Source organism: Manis javanica, chromosome 17, assembly GCF_040802235.1.
Source record: "Manis javanica isolate MJ-LG chromosome 17, MJ_LKY, whole genome shotgun sequence".
Taxonomy (NCBI): domain Eukaryota; kingdom Metazoa; phylum Chordata; class Mammalia; order Pholidota; family Manidae; genus Manis; species Manis javanica.
In genome coordinates this window covers 515,173-536,537 of record NC_133172.1, presented here as the reverse complement: position 1 = coordinate 536,537, position 21,365 = coordinate 515,173, and the positions used below count along the sequence as shown (strand labels likewise).

The 21,365-nt window shown below is 46.5% G+C and overlaps 1 protein-coding gene and 1 non-coding gene across 2 annotated transcripts; both read right to left on the bottom strand.

The window, feature by feature from the left end:
• Positions 1-1,043: 1,043 nt before the first annotated feature.
• Positions 1,044-19,534, bottom strand: ZNF606 (zinc finger protein 606). Its single transcript, XM_073225292.1, is given in 8 exon segments — positions 1,044-1,240; positions 1,243-3,014; positions 7,950-8,045; positions 8,500-8,626; positions 16,625-16,710; positions 17,217-17,273; positions 18,205-18,313; positions 19,339-19,534. Coding segments are annotated over 7 exon segments (2,211 nt in total). The 5' UTR covers positions 18,236-18,313; positions 19,339-19,534; the 3' UTR covers positions 1,044-1,198.
• On the bottom strand, positions 17,921-18,035 carry LOC118967424 (small nucleolar RNA SNORA26). The gene has a single exon (XR_005054444.1). It is a non-coding gene; the product is annotated as a small nucleolar RNA SNORA26 (small nucleolar RNA).
• Positions 19,535-21,365: the final 1,831 nt, after the last annotated feature.

Sequence of the window (21,365 nt, the reverse complement as noted above, 5' to 3'; positions counted from 1 at the left end):
GCTATCTCTTAAGGGAATTGAACAGTATTTGAAACGCATTTTAAACAAAGCCTAGCATGTGGTTAAGTGCTGCATATCTGTAAAACAAAAAATCTTAAATTAGGTTAAATTTCTCCATTGGTCTTTCCAGTCCTTTCCCATTTTTAGATGTTATAGTAGCTGTGTGTGTATATGTGTGTGTGTATATATACACACACACATACATATATATACACACACAATACTGTCCTTTATTATTCCTTAATATTATGTATACTGATGCGGATTCCATAATTAGAACTTACAGTGACTGCCTAAAACAATTCACAAACTGTTCAACAATGCAATAATAAATAAACCAAGGACACTGACATACTGTGTTATAAAGTATCACCTTTTGTTCCAACATCAGTCTCATACTGCTAGGTAATGACTTTCCATTATTAATTTCATTTACTAATCTTTTCTAAAGTTAGTCTTGATAAACAGTAAATATCTCATTGAATACTTTTTTTCTTAAATTCAGATTTAGTATTCCATATTCTATTCCTTAAAGGGCACCCAGACCCTCTCCCCTTATAACAAAATTTGTATTTCCATAATTATGCACAAAAATGTTATTTTAAAGCTTCCCATCCAACACTCCTGGCTTGATGCAAAACATTATGTTTCCAGTTGAAACACTTTTCCCAGAACAATGGGTTTTTTCCCTTAACAATGTACTGCGATCCACAAATAGTTGCGATTTCTTACTAAAAGATGTCTCATTCCCTATGTTCATTTTCTTCAGTAGGATTCCTAGTGAACCAGAAGAGTAGTTTGGAGTTTTCTTCAAATTATCTGTAATTATCTGATGTCAAATAAGGGCTACACAGCTGCTGAAAGCTTCTCCCTATTCTTTTCATCTATAGGTTTCTTCTAAGAGATACTTTCTATTGAATAAGAGAAGTCTTCCTTAACTCTTACTAAAAACTTCCCCTCTTGATTACTTACAGGTTTTTTTTTTCAATGTGGCACCAAATGTATGATAAAAGAAAAATCTCTTTATCAATTCAATCCACAGAGTTTCTCTTCATTATGGTTTTTCTGGTGTTGAAGTAGGGCCGAGTGACCACTAAAGGCTTTCCCACAGTCACTGCATATAAAGCGTTTCTCTCCACTATGCATTCTCTGATGAATAATAAGAGAAGAGTTCTTACAGAAAGCTTTCTCACAATGGTTACATTTGTAGGGTTTTTCTCCAGTATGGTTTCTCAGATGTACAATAAGGGAAGAACTCTCATTAAATGCTTTCCCACATTCATTACATCTATATGGTTTCTCTCCAGTATGAGTTCTCCGGTGTGCAATAAGGTGAGAGCTACAGTTAAAGGATCTTTCACATTGATTACATTTATAGGGTTTCTCACCAGTGTGAATTCTCCGATGAGCAACAAGATGACAGCTCTGGCTGAAGGATTTTCCACACTTATTGCATTCGTAAGGCTTTTCGCCAGTATGAGTCCTTTGATGTCTAACAAGATGAGCCATCTGACTGCAGGATTTTCCACATTTATTACATTCATAGGGCTTAATTCCAGAATGAATTATTTCATGTTTAGTAAGGGCTGAGCGTTCCCTGAATGCTTTGCCACATTCCTGACAGTTATAGGGTTTCTCTCCTGTGTGAGTTCTCTGATGAGCAATTAGATGAGAGCTCCAGCTGAAGGATTTTCCACATTCAGTACATTTATATGGTTTTGCTCCAGAGTGAGTTCTTTCATGTTTACTAAGGGCTGAGTAATCTCTAAAAGCTTTTTCACATTCATCACATTTAAAGGGCTTCTCTCCAGTATGCATTCTCATATGGGCAATAAGATGGGAGCTCCAGCTGAACGATTTCCCACATTCAGTGCATTCAAAGGGTTTCTCTCCAGTATGAGTTCTCTGATGCCCAATTAGATGGGAGTTCCAGTTGAAAGATTTCCCACATTCATTACATACATAAGGTTTCTCCCCTGTATGTACTCTCTTATGTACAATAAGATGAGAATTCCAGCTGAAGGCTTTTCCACATTTATTACATTCATAGGGTTTTATTCCAGTGTGGGTGCGTTCATGTTTAGTAAGGGCTGAACGATTCCTAAAAACTTTTCCACATTTATCACATTCATAGGGTTTCTCTCCAGTATGAGTTTTCTTATGTTGGATAAGGTAAGAACTCCAAATGAAAGATGTCCCACATTCATTATATTCAAAGGGTTTCTCTGCAGTGTAAGTGCCTGTATGTTGAGTGAGGAATGAGTCATACCCAAAGACTTTCTCCCATTCATTGTATTTATATGCTTTCTCTACAGTACCAATTTTCTGATGTTCCATAAAGGATGAGAAGTAAAAGATATTCTCATATTCTTTGTAATCATACTGTTTTTCTCCAATATGAAGTCTTGGATGTTCATTAAATGATGGGCTCTGGTTAAAGATTTGATGACATTCCTCATATTCATAGAGTTTTTCTCCTGTATGTATTCCCTTATGATCACCAATATGTAGTATATGATTGAAAGATTTAACAGTATCAGTACATTTGAAAAGATTATCTCCAGGTTGTATCCTTTCAGGATGAACAGGCTGTATGGACTGGTAGAAGGCTTTGTCATAATCATTATTTTCACAGGTAATCTTATCTGCATACATTATGGCTGAGTTACATCTCCAACTTTCAGCATTTGCATCCGGCTTATAGGAATGTTCTATTTGAGAAACTCTCTGAGTTGGAACAAAAGTTAAGCTCTGGCTACATTGTGCCCCAAGTTCACAGAATTCAGAGCTTCTCTGAGATAGTACTTGCTTTTGCATGAAGACCATTTGCCTCATAGCTGTACTCTGGTTCATGTGGTACATTTCTAACTGGTCTTTGCATCCCAAAACTTCTAACCTGGAGAACCAAGGATCATCCCATATGTATCTTTTCAACTTCATGCTATGGGATTGTTCTTCCTCAAAAATGCTCTGTGCTGGGATCAGTGTTTTGCCTTCAAGATTTCTCATCCATTCTGAAATAAACAGAAAAAAGTTGTCAGAGCACAGAGAAAGAATTTAAGATTAGAAAAAGTGGAACTGTCCATATTATTGAAAAGGCAAATGTGAACTTGTTTTCAAATAGACTTGTAACCTAGGAAAAGATCATAATAGGGAAGAATAGAATAGTGAAAAGTAAAGAGAAGCAGTTAACCAAAATACAAAGTGTGCACTAATAAAACCCATTTAGGAGTATTTTCCCATGAAAAGGAGGACCAAAGGGTGTGCAGGAAAACTTATCTTTGCATATCTGAGTTGCTCAAACTTTAAAGGTTTCCAAGACCTATTTCATGACTGGTCCTTGGCCAACTCCTAGGAGTTGAGATACTGGAATGTTTCGCATGCTTGAGACCTTGAGGCACACTGTCCCAATTTCCCTACATAGTTTGTATGAACAATGTCATTTATGGTGAACACCTGCTTTCCTTCTAGGGGTCAAGAGCTTTGGTGGTTACAGTCAGTCACAAAGGCACTGTGTACCTAAATAACCAACTTCCAATAAACACCCTGAACTCTTAGGGTCAGCAAGCTTCCCTAGTAGCTGATACTTCACACCATAGTCACAACTCATTGCTGAAGGAATCAGGTGTGTCCTCTGCAACTGCACTGGGAAAGGACTACTGAAAGTTGTACTTGGCTTCCAGACATAGCTCCATGTGCCATTTCCCTTTGCTGATGTTGCTTTGTATTCTTTCACTGTAATAAACCATTAGTCTGAATATGACTTTTGAATCCTATGAATCCTTCTGGTTAATCGCTGATCGTGGGGGTAGTCAGAAGGTATCCTTGACAAAGGACACACTGAATACTATTAAGGTGAAAAAATAAATAATTGGCTTAATAGATAGATGATTAACCAGGCCCTTAACAACTGCTTAAATTATTAAAGTGTCCTAATTCATTTCTGTGTTACAATATCCTTACAGTTCCCCTATTTGACACCTGCCCAAAAAAGGAGGGGGTGAGGTTAAGAGAAAGTGTCACTAACAGAGGCTTCAAGCTAGGGTGCCATCTATATGCTGTTACATCATTTCCTATTCCTTAGAGTTCAGTTAATGACACAAAATCCATCAGCGAAGGGGGCAAAAATCACCATGGTTTATGGAAACTCCTACAGTTACAATTCTTTTCACAACTACAGAATCATTTGTAGAACAATGACACAAGAGACAGACTTGAAAGACAGCATGTTTTGATGGAGACACAGGAATACTGGCTCTGCACTATCCTTGGAGGACTTTCCTGATAATTAAATAAGATTATGAATCCAGTGAAATGTCTGGCAACTTCAACATTCGGGAGGCACCTATCATCACTGCTGAGGTATCACTCCCCCAGCAGTTGAAGGGGTCTGTGTTATTTTCCTATTGCTGCTGTAACAAATTAGCACACAGAAGAGTGGCTTAAAATAACGCAAACTTACCTTACACAGTCCTGGAAGTGAAAACTACAAAATGGCTTTCATGGGCTAAAAGCAAGGCAGGGGAGAATCCACAGTCTTGCCTTTTCTTTTGGACGCCGTCTGCTCTCTTTGACTTGTAGCCCCTTCCTCCGTCTTCAAAGCACTTCATTCCAACCTCTGTTTCCGTCGACCGCCTCCTCTCTGTATCTCTGACACTGCCTCACTCTCATGAGGACCTTGTGATTACAATGGACCCACTCAAATAATCGAAGATAACCTCTCTATCTCAAGATCCTTAATTTATTTGCATCTGAGAAGCCCCTTTTGCCATACTAAGGTATCATATTCACAAGTTTAGGACATGGTGCATCTTTTTTTGGGGGGGCAGGGGTGTCATTATCCAGCCTGGCACAGGTACCCAACAGGATGTAGTTCCTTGTCCTCTTTCTCTAGGTTTTTCTTTCTCTCACTTCAGTATAGACTATTTTCCCCGTTTCGCTACCCAAGTCCATTACAAAAGAGGCTCTACTCCACTCAACAACTGGCATTCATTACAATTTCAAGCTTAGCTCCTAGAAGTTAGGGAATGATCTTCATATAGCTTTTGAATTCTTTCAATAGAAACTTCTAAAAATGGCAGCTGATCATCCCACTGATCAAATGAACAACTCTGGCCCAAACTTCCTCTTGGTCCTTGTGGACTGAGTGTCCAGAACCAGAGACAAGAAAGACAGTCTCTTTCACCTGGAAGCTAGGATCTATCTGATGAAAGGAAATGCTGAACAGTTATGAGCAATACACACAATATATCGCTGAGAGATCGTGGGTTTTGCATGCTAAGTGGGTGGGAGGTCAGACAAGGAGATCAGCACCAGCAGAAGAAACCAGGGAAAGTTCCACACCAGAGACAGGAGTCCAGCCTTCAGCCGGGCTCCAATGCAGACGGGCCCCCGGCACGGCACGTGACTGGACTCATTAGAAAGACGTGAAGGTGCCAGCAGAGTAAACAGCAGGAACTAGTCAGGGAATGAGAAAAGTACTAGAAATATTTGGACATCTGGTCTGTTACGCAAAAGGCAACTCAAAACACTGTACAACAAAACAGAGACCTCATGATGGAAGACCTCAGAGAGATACATCTGGAAATAGCACCTGAGGTGGCTGATAACAAGTTATGAATTTACTCATCAACTTGAGCCGCAATTTTATGAGGAAGGGACCTGAGGGGCAGGTGACGTTGGTGGAAGTTGAATGACACAGCTGACATTTCAGAGGAAGAAAATCCCAGGAGTTAGAAGAGATTACTTCCTGCAGGGGCGGCAGCAGGTGGGCAGGGTGCTCTCTCGACATCGAGCTCAGACGACTCAGAAGGCTGGCCTCAGGGACACATACCAAGAACCTGGGAAAACAATCCATAGCAAAGAGATGAAATTCCTAGTTCCACAGAGATCAAGGAGACAGTGGAGATGATCCGCAAGATGGTAAAAGTGTAAGGAAGGAGGTGACAGAACCACAGGCCTCACAAAGCATTAGCACCAAGGGGGGAAGACTTACAACTCCCATAATTCATGAGTCCTTGAGATCTGAAGTGAAGGCAGCTGGTGAGACTCCACAAAAGCCCATTCCGTTAGAAGGGCTGGGAAGAAATCTACCTCCAGAACTCAGGAGGCCATGGTACAATGCTAAATTAAAAACATCAATATACAGAACAGGCTGAATCATAGTTTACCTTTGGAAAGATGAAAAATAACTGCACATTCCCATACGCTTTTAGTTGCATAAAGAAACTCTAGAAACATAACAGAAATTACTAAAAGTAATTAACTGGGGCAAGAGGTCAGTGAAAATGGCAACATAAATACCCTGAAAGTTTACCAATCCATAAAAACAACCAAAAAACTGTCAAAAACTGCCACAATTAATACTCTCAGAATTCTGTAAATTAACCAAAGTCTTGCAGCAACTCAGGGGACAGTGTATTCACAGAAACTATCTTAATTTCATTAACAGCGAGTTTTTTAGATTATCTTCGTCCCCATCTCTGGCTCTGCAATCACAGCAGCCTTGGAAAATAACCACCTGTATTTCTGGTACTCGAGGAAGCAGAATGAGGTTAGAGATTTTTCAGAGCCTCATTCCCAAGGAATAGTCTTTATTTGACCTGTTTGGTGGTTCCTCAAAGACTTGACTCAAAAGGCTTGCCAGGAACTTGAGTAGTGCTAAAGGCCTCTAGGGTGCAGGTCTGTCTGTCAAACATTTGCAGGCAGTATGTTCACTACTTCCTGACACAATGGAAACCAACTGAGGCAAATAATAATACACAAACCAAAAAGATGAAAGGACTGAGATGTCCATAAGGGCTCTGAAAATCCCTAACATATTTCTGGGAATCTAGAAGGTTGCATGCATACACATAAATTGTGAAAGGTCAAAGCCAAAGCCAAGAGGGAATCCTGAAAGCGGCAAGAGAGAAGCAACTCATTATACACAAGGGGACCCTTATCAGGTCAACAGCTTATTTCTCATAGAAATCATGCACACTAGAAAGAAAAAAACTGTTAACCAAGAATTCTGTATCCGGCAAAACCTTCAAAATGAAGGAGAAAGCCAGACACCTAAACAAAACCTGAGCATTTGCTGCTAGCAAACCTGATCTGTAAGAAATGTTAATGGAACCCTTTAGACACAAGTAAAAGGACACTAGACAGTAACTCAAAACAGACAACATCAAAAAGAGTAACTACATAGCTAAATACAACAAGGCTATATAAATGCATATTTCTGTAACTTCATTTTTTTCCTGATTTAAAAGACAACTACATAAAGCAACAGTTATAAATCTACGTTGGTGGACATACAACGTGTAGATGTAATTTGTGACAGTAACAGCATAAATGGGGGAGGATACATCTATACAGAAGCAAATGTTTTGTATACTATTAAAATTAAATTGGTATTAATTCAAACTAGACTGTTATAAATAAATTAACATGTTAATCATGATCCCTAGGACAACTAGTAACAAATTTAAAAATCTATAGTAAAAGAAAAATAGTTACCTATGTGTGTTGGGGGGTATTAAGAATAATGTGCATAAGAGCAGAGTAGTAAAGTGAGGTTTATCAGCTTACAGTTTATGTAACTAAGTTTTTGAACCATGTGAACACCTAAAGGAAAAAACTCTTTTTTTTAAAGAAGAGTCTGTGGCTATGGTCACAAGTTCGGCAGTAAAGGAAATGAAAACAAATCAAAAAGCTGGTGAGTGAATGAGAAGTCATCTTAGTGAAAGGGCAGCTGAGATGACGAAAGGCACCAGGAGAGTGGACAGTAAGGATGGGAAACTGCAGTTACAAAGACTGCTACCATCTTGACAAGGTGGCCATCTTTGCTTCAATCGACAGCCACAAAGGCCCTTGGGGGGGTTCTGGATGTCTCTGAGGAAGGCGATACCGTGGCCTCGGCCGTCTCTCTCACAAGCAGAGCTGGGGGAAGTTTTGGCCTGTCTCACCTGGACAAGAGTTTTGAGGAAATGCTCGCTCCACTGACCACGGCTCTTCTCCTTGCTCCAACAGGGAGATGACCTCGGGCTTGGCGATCTGATTCCCTGTGCATGGGCGAAAAACACCGACATGTGAAGCTTTATATGCTTCCCATACCTATTCTTTCCTGGCTTCTCACTTGGGCAGAAAAAGTGGGATCCCTCCCACCTCATGCTTTGTAAGCATTAGGAATTGCAGCCTTGAACCTAAGGGCTCAAGACCATCTCAGCCTTCTGGGACCCCACAAATCCTTTAGATTTACCACTGAACCTTATTTGTTGGTGGTAGTGTTGTTGTTAAGCATTGCTACTTTTTAAAAAATGAGATGTAACGGACATACATTATATTAGTTTCAGGTGTACAACATAATGATTCAGTATTTGTATATATTGCAAAATGGTCACAATTAAGTCTAGTTTACATCCATTGTCAAACAGTTACATCCTGTGAGCTTTCAAACAAGCAGCTAAGGTATCACAATGCAAAGAGCTTCATTTGCTCAGGCAGCACCTGCCTTACCCACAGACAACAGGTGCCCAAAGGTCTCCAGCATCACGTCACGGTACAGCGTCCTCTGAATTGGGTCCAACTGCCCCCACTCCTCCTGGGTGAAGTCCACGGCCACGTCCTTGAAGGTCACTGGTTCCTAAAAGAGCACACGTTTCTCTTCAGTCTTGGGCCCTCCTCTCCAATGTTCTCTGGGGATGGACAGGCTGATAGCATGGGGGCGGTGACAGGATGCAGAGGACTTATACTAGTTACGTCCAGTATTTTGGCTGGTGTGGATCAGGTCTCACGGGGAGCCACCCAGAGCCCTGTATTTGGGATGTACTCCTAGGGAATTAAGTATGTGGGCCCACAGTAACCACAAAGACAAGTGCATCTCTCCTGCACAAGTCTAGTAACACTGGCTATTGTGGACAGGATTCCCACCAGGGCAAGGCAGCCCCTTCTTCTCTGCAGATGCAGAGACTTAATAAGGCCAGGACCTTATTAAGAGTACAAGCACTGGTCGCAGGCCAGAGACCCAGGGATCAGAGTCTGCTCAACATGCAGATCTAGGGCCTGGAAGATAAACATTCACAGGCTGTCTTCCTGGCCATAGTAGCGAAGTTTCCATCCCCAGATAACTTCTGTCCCAAAGATCGGAGCTAAGGGTGAGGAAGGACGGAGCAGACCGCCCGGGCCGAAGACAGTTGGTCACAACTGCCATCAGAACACTGGAGTCTTGAAAAGTTCAGACTGATGCTTTTAGGAAAAACAGAACCACAAATACTCACTTGAAAACTAGAGGGGGAGATGAATCATAACTTCTGTCTGATTCATGTCAGAAGTTATGCAATGAATGTCCTTTACAGTCCTTTTAAGCAATCAGCATGTGGGCCTCAGGTGTCTGGGCATTTCCAGGTGGGCCAGGGGCAATGCCTTCCCTGGTGGTAGTGCTGGTACAGAGTGGGCTGCCTATCATGGGTGCTACATCACAAACCTCACAACCCGGGCCCACTTCTCAGCCCCCATTTTGCCGTCTGTGCACCAAGGCCCTCCCCTTCATATAGAAACTGGTTTCTGGTCAACCTCTGTCAGTGCAGAATCAAGCCCAAGACAGACACCCGCTGGCCGGACATGCGTGCAGTGCGTCTCCACCCTGAGAGTCCTGTGGAGCGCGCCCAGCCCTTCACAGGCCGCTGCATGCCTTCTCCTCTACCTGCACTTGGCCTTTCCCGCAGCCTGCCTTCCTTTCTGTCCGTGCCAGTCATGGCTTATTGGCTGAGCTTGTCACCCCTCAGTAGGGCCAGCCCTTGCTGCTGCGTGTTCAGTGTACTGACTTTTATGTCAGTCTGAACTTCCCTCCACCTCCACACAGTGACTGGTCTAAAGCACAGGATGGCTTCTGCTCCGATGCTTCCCTTACTCTGAAAGCATTTAAAATGCCCACTACCAGCTCCCTTAGTGAGGCCATCCTCAACCTTGTACTCACGGCCAATTTCTTGGCTCTGGCTTATAAACCTGCCCAGGTCTTAGTTTCCTTGATAGCTGTTACTTCCATGTGTTTGAGTAACTTTTTTATTTAAAAGTAACATTCAGACAAAGGATGCACACAAGGCCTGTGTAGCATGAATCATCAGTGCGATACACTTTCACAGCAGTCCAGGGGGCCAGCGGGGAGGCTGTCTGTCCACTCCCCACATGCTGCCAGTGGGTGCATCTGAGGTTACCTAATGTCTTCAGATACCATCCACACTTAACAAGGTCCAACCCCACACCCAGGCAGCTGTCAAGCTGGTGAGCTGAGCCACAAGTTCACCTCCCAACCCCAGTAGAATCCCTATACGCACATTTAAAAAGGAAGAGAACTACACCTAACATGTAAGTAATGAACATTAGAGATTGATTCTGCAGCCGCTAATAAAACAGAGGACAACGGCAGTGATCATCGGTGACCACTAAACCACAGGTGAAAGAAAGGTGGGCGGGTAACTTAGTAATGGAGGCACAAGGCAGTAATACCTGACCCCCACTCATCCATCATGTCATCTGAACGTGGGCCTAGACATCCTGTGCCCACTAATGCGGAACAGTAGGAAGGACCCGCACCACCATGCAGTATTCACGCCAAAAACACCTACTCCGGCCTCTTGCCCAACCACCTGTTACAAGAGACGAAGGGATGGAGAAGATTATCACAAGGGCAAAATCGGCAAAACAAGACAAGTGACCTGGTTTCTTCAGTATATAAAGCACATGTAATGTGTGGTCCTTATTTGGATCCTGATTTGAACCAACCAACTGTAAAGGACATTTTGGGATCAAGTGGGGAAAACTGAATGTTATCTGGGTGTTGGGTAATAAGAAGAAACTACTGTTGGGTGTGGTAAAGATACCATGGCTATCTTCTAATAAGTATTAATCCCTCAGATATATATGCAGAAGTGTGTACGGGTGAAATGATACACCATCTGAGATTTCCTTTCAAGTACTCCAGATTTTAAAGAAACGTTGTGTGTCAGAATAAAATAAAGGCAGAAAGCTGGAAAGCTTAACAGTAGCTAAAGCTGGTGAACACGGCTGTTCATGGGAGGCTGAATAACGGCCCACGAAGACGTCCACATCCTAATCCCCATGACCTGTGACTGTTACCTCAATTTGACAAATGGGACTTTGCAGAGATGTGATTATGTCATGGATGTTGAGATGGGGGGATAAGCTTGGATCATGCAGGTGGGCTCAGTGGAGGCAGTACAAGGGTCCCTTTAGGTGAAGGAGGGTGAGGCAGGAGGGTCAGAATCATCAAAGATGGGAGAGGGAGCAGCAGTGGGGTGAGGCATTCCGAAGGTGGAGCAGAGGGCAGTGAGCCAGGAAGTGCGGGTGGCCTCCCAATGCTGAAGAAGCAAAGAAGCACATTCTGCCCTGGAGCCCCCAGGAGCGGCCCTGTGGACCCCACACCTCTGAGCTCTAGAGGAAGAGTCAGTTCGTGTTATTTTAAGCCATTCAGTCGGTGGTGATCTGTTACGGGAGCAACCTGAGCAAACACAAGGTTCATGTTCTACTTCGGGGTTTAAAAATCTCTTAATATTTTAAGAGAATGTAAGAGAAATCCCAGTGAAGAGAAGAGGATATCAGCACGTGGTTGGTATTCCACATTCCTGCAAGATGGAGAGTGGATCCAAGTGCACCGGACCAGCGAGATGGGGCCAGGATCCCAGCCCTGCATGTTAGAAACTGCAGCGGAAACGGGACCCCAGGGGAGGCTCTGAGCTTAAACACAGAGAAGGCAGGAGAAAGTCAAGTTAAAAACAGATGAGGGGAAAGGCTGTGTTCGGGACAGCTTTGCCAGATGCCCCACCTCCCTGCCAGTCACTCCTCTTTGTGGGCAGCGCTATCAGCAGCCAGCGCTGAATTTATATTCGGGCAAAACTCCCGGGCCTTCCCAAGAGTACGGAAGGTTGTCGTGATGCCCAGGTGTGGCAGCCCCCGAGGTGAGACCCCTTCGGCCTGACGTAACAGCTGGGGAATCTGTAGCCTGACAGCCAGCGGTGGGCCCAGCAAGCAGGAAGCAGAGCCAACGTGATGACCCTGGCCCGACCAGGCCGGGGGGTGGGGGTGAGGGTGGGCACAAGGAGGCCAGCCAGTCAGGAAGCAGACCTGCTCGGCCACAGCAAGGCAGGAACTCCGACTACAGCTCTTCCCTGGTGAACAGACCAGCCGCCCAAGTACGCCCGCTGCACAGGTGCAGACCAGACTCGGTGCCAAGACACAGAGAACCCAGGCAGCAGTTGCATCCGACTTTCAGTGAGCTGTAATTCTGACTGTCAGATTGGTGAGATTTCAGTATAAAACAGGACAGGATGATACGAGAGGCTCTCAGAGAGCAGGAACGAATTCACAGGATATGAAGAGAGAAGACGCAGCAATCACTTCAGGAGGCCCTACCAAGGAACAGACAACCCCAGAGAGAGAATATAAAGGAAAAAGACAGGAGGGGATTTTTTTAAACATGGTTTCTTAAAAAAAAAAAAAAAAAAACACAAAAATATTAGCCATAAACAGGTATGTTTGACAAAAATACACTTAAAAGCATTTTACTGATAAAAGACACCATAAAGTTAAGACAAGCTGCAGACTGGGAAAAGACAGCTGATCCAGAATGCAGTAAAATGCCCACATATTACTGAGTCAGTCTACATCAATCTAGGGATGGGAGAGAGAGTAGAGGAAATACTGAAGGCCAATAACGATATAAAACATATTCAACCTCACTAGCAAGCAGGGAAATGCAAACTAAAATAATACAACATACCTTTTTGGTCTTCAGGTAAGCAAAAACTAAAAGACCGCACATTGTCAAGTGGCAGCAAAGGTGCAGAGAGCCACATGCACTGGTCAGAGTAAAAATACACCCTGAAACGCAGCGAAACTTGGCTTGTTAGGGGTATGTCTAGATAAAATGCATATGTGTGTGCAAAGTCAAAGTATACAAATGTGCACACAGCTTTGGCTGGAATAGCAAAAATGGTAGGAGAAGGGGTACTTGTAAGCCCATCCATGGAAGGCATGCACAAAGCACAAGCCCTGGTTGGGACAAAAGGAATGAAATTGCCCTTATTCATCACGTGGACGGACCTCAACGTTACTTTGAATGAGCTAAGCCATAGAAGTTACGTGTAGAAAGAGCAGTTAATAAAAATTCATCTACATTAGGTCTGTAATTATCTATGAATGAGTCTAAGAATGGACTAGGTGTGCACAGATCGTGAGTAGTTGCTCTGAGGGTGGGAATGTGATGGTGACTATAGAGAAACAAACAGGACGTTAATGACAACTAATTTGGAGTGATGGCGATCATGTCTGATTACTTTTTATGCTTTTCCGTAATTAAGGAATTTGTCAGAAATAACATTTAAATAAACAAAAGGAAGTATTTCTTGCATTGAAACTGGAAGGGCCTATGGACTGCCAAACAGATGAAGAGCGCCCGCTGATTATGCCACGTCAGAGCCCACAGCTGAGGCTGGACATGAAAGGGGAGAAACAGGGGGAGGCAGGCACCTCGCCTCCCAGCTGGAGACCAAAGGAAGCCTCCAGGGTGAGGCCAGATGCTGCAGGTCGCAGTTATAATTCAGGATGAGAGCAGGGCAGGGGCTGCCCTCGGCGAAGAGCGAGCCCTTGAACCTGAGCCGGCACTCTACAAACACCTGCTAGGATCACTTACAAGCTTTCATCCCAATTCTTGTAAACATTCTCACACAATTCACTTTGTACACACCTACAAGTGTAGACCTAGGTACTCCAAAGCACTTCATGGAACCTGCTGACACACCAGCCACGCACCCATGGGAGGGTACGGAGGATGCGGAGGCTGCTGAGCTGGGTGCCAGGTGTCTGCCTGACAGGATCGCATCTGACTGCTCCTGCATCACCAGGATCCCGACAGCTGGCCCCTTCCCGGAACCTGGGGAAATTCAGATGAGCTCTTTGGCATCTTCAGAATTTCATTATTCATTAGTATTTTAGCATAAGTTCTTTTCAGAGAACTACTAGAGTGTGCACGTCCTCGAAGACAACCAGGGATGGGTGTGGGGTATGACATCACTGGTGTTTCTTGTGCACAGTATGTATCACGGAGAAGCCACTGGTGGACCATTAAGGGGGGGTCTAAGGGCTCCCACTATCTGAGGAGTCTGGCTGGCATTTCAGATGGGCTGGGATATTACTATTTTCTCCATCCTTCAAAATTCATGGGATCTGGGCTCCAACTAGCTGAAACTTCGCTATCCAACATTTTTCCAAGAATAGACTATTCAGATAACAAGGGATGACAGCATTTGATGGTTTCACCAGGTGAACACTTTATTTCAATAAATATTTAATTTGGAGAAAACAACAGAGGGACACAGGGCTCTCGTTTGTGTTCCAGAAGACCTTGCTTAACACAAAACTCACATGGTTCAAGTCTTGAATTTCCCACAGGGAAAAATCCAAAGTGAGTGTGGGGAGGGGCCAGGAGCATATTTTCAGAAATCACAACTCTTCAGACACTGGAGGGTGCTGTTATTTTAATTGTTTTATTCCCCCACCATTAGCTCTAGTGATTCTCAGGAAAGCTCTGGAGCTAACAGCAGCATGCAGCTTCCCACCTCTTACTACAGCTAACTTCTGCTCCCAAGCCACTGAATCAGGCCATCTTTCGAGACTTATTTCACTGCTGATTCTGTCACAGAACCTGAAAATGACTGTACGTCGGCACAGCAGCGGACGTCACCCAATTTTGGATGTCTGACAACCACCCCCTGCACCACGCACCTCGGGCTGCTTTGCCTCCCCAGACAGAAGTGCTGCCAAAGCAGGGATGGCGTACTTATGACACTTCACCAGTCAGCTCTGAGCCTGTGGGCGGTTTCATTGCTTTAACTTGCGGGAGGCATAGAGACATTATTAAGTTTTCATATCCCAGTATCTCACATTTGCTTGCTCATCATTTTAATATACAAAAGAAAAGACCTAAATATGGTAGTGAAACTATTTTTCTTCATTTTTCATAGCAGGGAGCCAACAGGGCGAATGTGAATTGATGACCTGGGAAAAGAATCTCTCACTTGGAAACAAGGACACAAGCCCAAGAAGCTGAAATCAGTGAGTCAATAATGGCTGCCTCTGCATCATGAAAATAAATAAAATACTTATATTTGTATAACACAGATGATCCTTGAAACCATGCTAAAGGACAGAAGCCAGACACAAAGGCCATATAGTGTATGATTCCCTTTGCAGGAAATGTCCCATAAATAAGCAAATACACCGAGAAAGTAAATTGGCGGTTGTCAGGGGCTGGAGCTGGGGGTCAGGGCAGTGGGGAGGGGCCCTCGCGGGTTAGGGCTTCTTTCTGGAAGGATGAGAATGTTCTGGCATTACATACTGGTGACAGCTGAACAATTCTAGGAATAAACTGAAAACCACTATATACTTCATATACTTTAAGTTTGAATGAACTTTATGGTATGTGAATATTTCAGTAAAACTGGTACAAAAATTTTGTTTTTCTGAAGTGACTGCCTCTAGTGGAGGAGGCCAGGCAAGAGGTGGGGAGGGAGACGACACCTCCAGTATCAACTCTGTGTCCCATTTCTCTCAGGAGCCACCCTTGTGCCTTACAGTTGCAAAGTCCCCTGCTTCGGCTCCTGCACACCTCTCAGACCCTGACCCCAGGCCCGGTCACACTGAAGCCGGCAATACCAGCTTGCTCCCCAGAATCCCCTTCTCCCCACACCCCTGCCAGAGTTATCTTTCCAGCCACATTCTAGACCCTGGCACCTCTTGCTCCCGACACCTCTGAGGTTCCTGCTGACCACTGGGATCCAGCCCTGGGTCTGCAGCAGGCATCCAGGGCCTGGATGGACTCGCACTGGCCTCTCAGCCTACTGTCTAGTTGGGGTCAGCCTCCACTCAGACGCTGGTCGTGCAGACACCCCCAGTGCGCTGCAGGTGGCCAGCCCCCTGCTCACTAGGAAGTGCCCGTTCGGCTGCCACATCCCCTTCCCCTTCGGGCCTAGGTTCGTGTCTCCCGGGCAGCCTCCCTGCTCTGCACCCTTTGATTCCTATGCAATCCTTGTCCCACCTCCCAAGGCGGGAGTCAGGCTTGGAGCCCTGTGGCCTCCCCAGGCACTGCAGGCTTCTTGTGTCCTGAGCCACGTGTACAGCACCAGCGGGCTGGGTGGCCTCAGCGGCTGAATGAAACACCCTGGAAAGGGGACTGGGGGTTCCTCAGGACAAGGCTCCAGCTTGTCCCTGTTCCCCCTCCCAGAAGCACAGAGTGCACAGGCACCCGAACACTGAGGGAAGGTGGAAAGAGGAAAGGGAGGGAGGCTGCCAACCAAGGCCGCTGTGCCTTGTGCACCGAAACCCACAGCCCAGCCCAAGCTCAGGACAGTGAACAGGCTGCTGACAGTGAGGCTCCCAGCCGTGGAACACTGTCTGAGTCCTCCGTGTGTGCTCTGGGGGTGACAGCTTCTGGCTGACTCCTTATCCACCCAAACTCTAGCTGTTGTGAACTGAGGAACCACACGGACTGGGTGGCCAGGGAAAACCTGGACACCTCGGAGGCTAACACTGGGCAGCCCTTCAGGGAAAAGCAGAAGCCCCATCTCACCTGGACCAGGGCTGCTGGGGGCCCAGCGACCCTCCTTGGCTCCTCGGGGTCCTCCACACGCAGAGCAGGGTCCTGAGGACACAGGGCTGAGGGGGGAAAGCGAGGTCACGGTGGCAGCTCCCCTGCCAGAAGTGCGCGCACAAGAGTCCTTCTTCCCAGGGGCACATGGGAGGCAGCCCTGGCCCTCCCTCTTGGGCAAGGGGAGAGACCCACCTCCTCATTTTACAAATAAAGGGAATGGGGCTCAGAGAAGATAAGCACTGTGCCTACAAACATGAGCCCCCGCAGTGCCCCCTCTTGTTTGGAGGCACTATCTCTGAGAAACAGTGTCTGTTGGTCACCTTTCCAGGCCTGGGCCCTAAATGGACACACATTTATTCTCATGCACCCTGTCCTGGAGATGTCACCGTCACTTTCTCCCTCAGCAGTGTCCTGGTATCTCTCTGTTCCAGATCTACAGAAACAGCTATGAGCCAGATCTGCCCTGCCCTAAACACCCACCTGACTCCCCTGGCCTGGCCATGAGTCCCTCCTGGGAGAAGCTACAACATGGTAGCGACGTGGCCAATGAGGACACAAGGTTTTGACTCACCCCAGGAGGCCCACGGGTCAACAGCCGCGATCCCCCATGACGGGTCTGAAAGGACACCTACACAAGACGATCAGGTTAAGGCAGGGAACAGAAGGCCACTTTCCTAAAAGTTCTGTTGACAAAAGGCAACAAAATGGAAAAGGACACCTGTCTCACTAACAGGCCTAACACAGTTCTGCAAACAGAGCCCAAGGGCATGAGGAAAAAATACAACACAGCAAGTTAAATTTATACCAGAAATGCACAAGTAGATAACTCTCAGGAAATGTACTGACATGACATTGTCACAAAATAGACCAGTTAGGAACAGAATCCCTCAAATGACTGAAGAGCTAGCTTGACAAAATGTGTAACGTTACCTAATTAAAAAAACAAACTACTAAGATAATTGATGTCTTTAGTTGAGATACATGAAACCTCACTTAGCGATAAAACACACCACTAACATACTACTTAAAATTGTTCTTAAATTACAGAGCTATATAAGCAAAAAACAATCATAAAAATAAATATGGGAGTGGTAGGGAAATTTTTATTGTAATAATGACTATCTTCTAAGAAATCCCACAAATCACCTATAAAATCTCACAACTAATGAGACATCTCAGGAGATGAGATGACTATAAAATATACAAAAATTATACTGTCTTTCACATGAACAAGTTTCCCCTTTTACCAACAACCAAGTTTGGTTTTAACCCCCCAGCTGTGATTCCAGACAGGATCCAAAGAGTTTTACAATCTCTGCCATTTTATGGAGACTTACTTCACCCGTCTGCGTCAGCCTCCTAAGGTACTGTGTCAACCATAGAAGAGCACAGAAAAGGGTGGACAGTCAAGGTTCTTTTTTTAATCTCACTCACTTAGTTCTGTACCAAGGCAGAGACCCCCTCCAACCTCCCAAAACCCTCAGACGGCCACCCCCAGCTCTAACCCCAGGCTCCTGGGTCCTCTAGGGAGGCCCGGAAGAAACAGGATTTGCACTCACCCCAGGACGCCCACGGGTTGATGGCTGCCATGCCGCAATATTAATCCACCAGGTGCCTGCCTGGAGCACTGGATTCGGCTGATATACAGAAAGAAACAGCAATGCCAACCTAGTGACAAAAGCGAAGACAAAAGTGGTCCTTTCTCACGGAAGATCCAGTGGGAACAAAGAGAACCCATCCACAGAAGCAGCAAAACAGTTCTTGGGATCATAATAAGAAAACAGATTTTACATATCAAAAACAACGCAATATCTGGAGAGAAATGAAGACTTGAATAAACTGAAAAAGAGCAGAATCCAGGATGAGAGGGTAGAAATTTGTCAACGGTTCCCAAGAGACGACAGTGACAACACTGTGGCACCTTTTCGGCTGACTTGACAAAAGTCACTGTAGCATCACGCGCAGCCCCCACCCCCAAGCGGCTGCCTAGGGCTGCGGGGCGGGAGAACGCGGAGTGCCGCCTAACCGGGGCAGCGATTTCCTTTGCGGGGTGCGAGGAAACCGTTCTGCACCGGTGGCGATGGCTGCACCTTCTGAACATACAACAAAACCACTGAATTGTACACTAAGATGGCTAATTTCATGTTACGTAAATATTATCTTGGAGGAAGGAAGGAAGAGCTGCGGTCCACCTGCAGGATCTACCAGGCCCACGCCTGCTCGTCTCCTGCTGCGCAGGCCGGCAGAAGGCCGACTACCGGCTGCCTGGGCTCCGGTCTCTGTGCCAGTCCTGCGACCACTGGGGGCACCAACCCGACGGGCAGGGCTCTGCGGATTCCTGCGAGTGTGTGCGCGGCACCAGGACGCCCACTGGGCCCCAGGGGCACCGGGATCCGTGCCAAGGCTGCAAGCAGGCAAGCTATTCTGCACCGTTGTTGGTGACGTGCGAAGTCCTCCAGTCACTGCTTCACAGGAACCCGGGGTGTTCCCAGCCCGTTTGAGTGACTTCCTTCGGCGCCGTAAGCGGAGGCGCTCGGACGAGAAACGCCCGCCGGAGAACGAAACGGGGCTTATTTACATGAACGGCCTCGAAAGCATCGTCATCTGCGGCCGGGCGTCCCGCCCCGGGTTTCCCGCAACCCCCCAGGCGGATGCGGTGCTCAGGAGCCCGCGGAGCGAGCGGCCGGCCTCACCTGGTTCGCGGCTCCCGGCCTCGCACCCTGCGCGCCGGTACCCGCCGCTCCCTGCAGGCCACCAGCAGGCTCCGGGTCGCTTCGCCGGGGCGTTCGGCCGGGATCCCCGCGCGCCACCTGGGGACAAAGGCCCGCTGGGCCGGAGGCCGCGAGCCGACACGAGTCCCGACAAGCAGGATCCACGGGGGCCCCCGCCCAGCCGACCCAGCGCGGCGCGAGCCCGGCGGCGAGCGGCAGGAGGGTCCGAAGGCCGAGGGAACGGGGCTGCGCGGTCGGCGCGGAAAGGGCAGGCGGGGCCCCGCCGGGCGCCGCGTCTCCCCGGTGGTTCTCCCGACGCGCGGAAGAGCCGGCAGCGGGGGGGCCCGCTGGCCGGGCGATCGCCTCACCTCAGCCGCGGACAATGGCGGCCGCTCCCCCGGCGCCGTCCAGGGCGCGCCCCGCGGGCTGCTGGGGGTTGTAGTCCGTAGCCGTGAACTTCCGCCAGGGCCGGAAACGCCGCCGCGGCCGAGCACCCGAGCGGACCCGAGTCGGCCCCGGCCCCGCGACCCTCGGCTGGCGGGCCTGTGGAGCGGCGGCTCCCCGTGGCCGCACTCAACGGAGGGGATCCGACGAAGCCCGAGCGCCTTCTGCGTCCCGGGCGCGGGTCCGAGGGATCCTTACTGTTTAGAAGACGGTTAGGAAGTGGGCGTTCTGATACCCCTTTCAGATAAAGAACCTAATTTTGAGCTTCCTGCATACGAAGCTCTACTACTTAGAGCATCACGGATTGTTCCCAAATCTCTCCCCAGATGGCGACGTTTTATGGGAGCGTAAATTATCACCGACCTACTGTGATTTTTCCTTGAGTCAACATTTACTGAGCGGCTCTGAGGAATGCAGTCCTATTAACCCAAGTGCTGCCTCGGCGGCTGCCGTTCAAACCACTACCCAAGCGCACGGACAGGGGTCACGAAAAGCCCCTCAGCCACCACGGGGAGGACCCCTGGGCCAGGACCCCAGCCCTCGGGCCCGACTGGCCCTGGAAGCCCCGCGGCAGAGCCAAGGACGCGCCTTCGGGGCCCCCTCACGGCTTCCGTCCCCCCCCCCCGGGCTTGGGGTGACCTTCGCCCAGGGCCCCTTCCTCTTTATTCACCTTATCTGGGCAACCCCTCAAAGTGGGACTGACAGATCATAGGGTACGAATATTTATGTTCAACATTGGTAGATATATCACCCTATTTCCAAAAGGATTACACTTTTTATTATCGCTGGCAATGTCTCGGAATTCACTTGTCCACATCCTCCCCAGTACTTGGTAGGGTCAGATTTTTAAATTTTTGCCAAATTCGTGTTTGGAAATGGTATTTCATTGTGAGATGTGTACACTTCTCTTAGCAGTAAGAGTCACATCTTACAGTGTTTAGCCATTTGTGCTTTCTCCCCATGAATTATCTTCAGCTCATTTCCTTTAGGCATCTTTCTATTGGGTTGTCTTCTCTTCCTGGTGTGTAGAACTTCTTTCCATAAATTTAGCATTAATCTTTTCTTACGAATATATCCTTTCCAAGTTGTGACTTACCTTTCACTTTATGGTCTTCTGAAGAAAAGGATTTTCTTTAAGTGTCTTTTATAGTTTTTTATGTCTTAATTTGAAAATTCCCAGTAAATTCTTCCGTTCTTGTATTTCCAAACAACCACAGATCTGCTTTCTGTCCCTGTAGGTAAGTTTGAGTTTTCTATAGTTATATGTAAGTGGAATGATTTATAATTTTTTTACAGGGGATGGAGTCTGGCTTCTTTTACTCAGCACTGTTATTTTGAAATTCATTTATGCTGTTGAATATATCAGTAGGTCATTTTATTGCTTGGTAGTATTACACTTTAAGGATCTCTCACTATCTAGTCATCTGTCAATGGACACGAGTTGTTTCCAGTTGGGCTATTACAAATAAAGCTGCTAAGAACATTAGTATAGTATACAAGTCTTTATATGGACATATATTTCCTTTTATTTTGGGTAAAAGTTTAGGAATAGAACGGCTGGATCA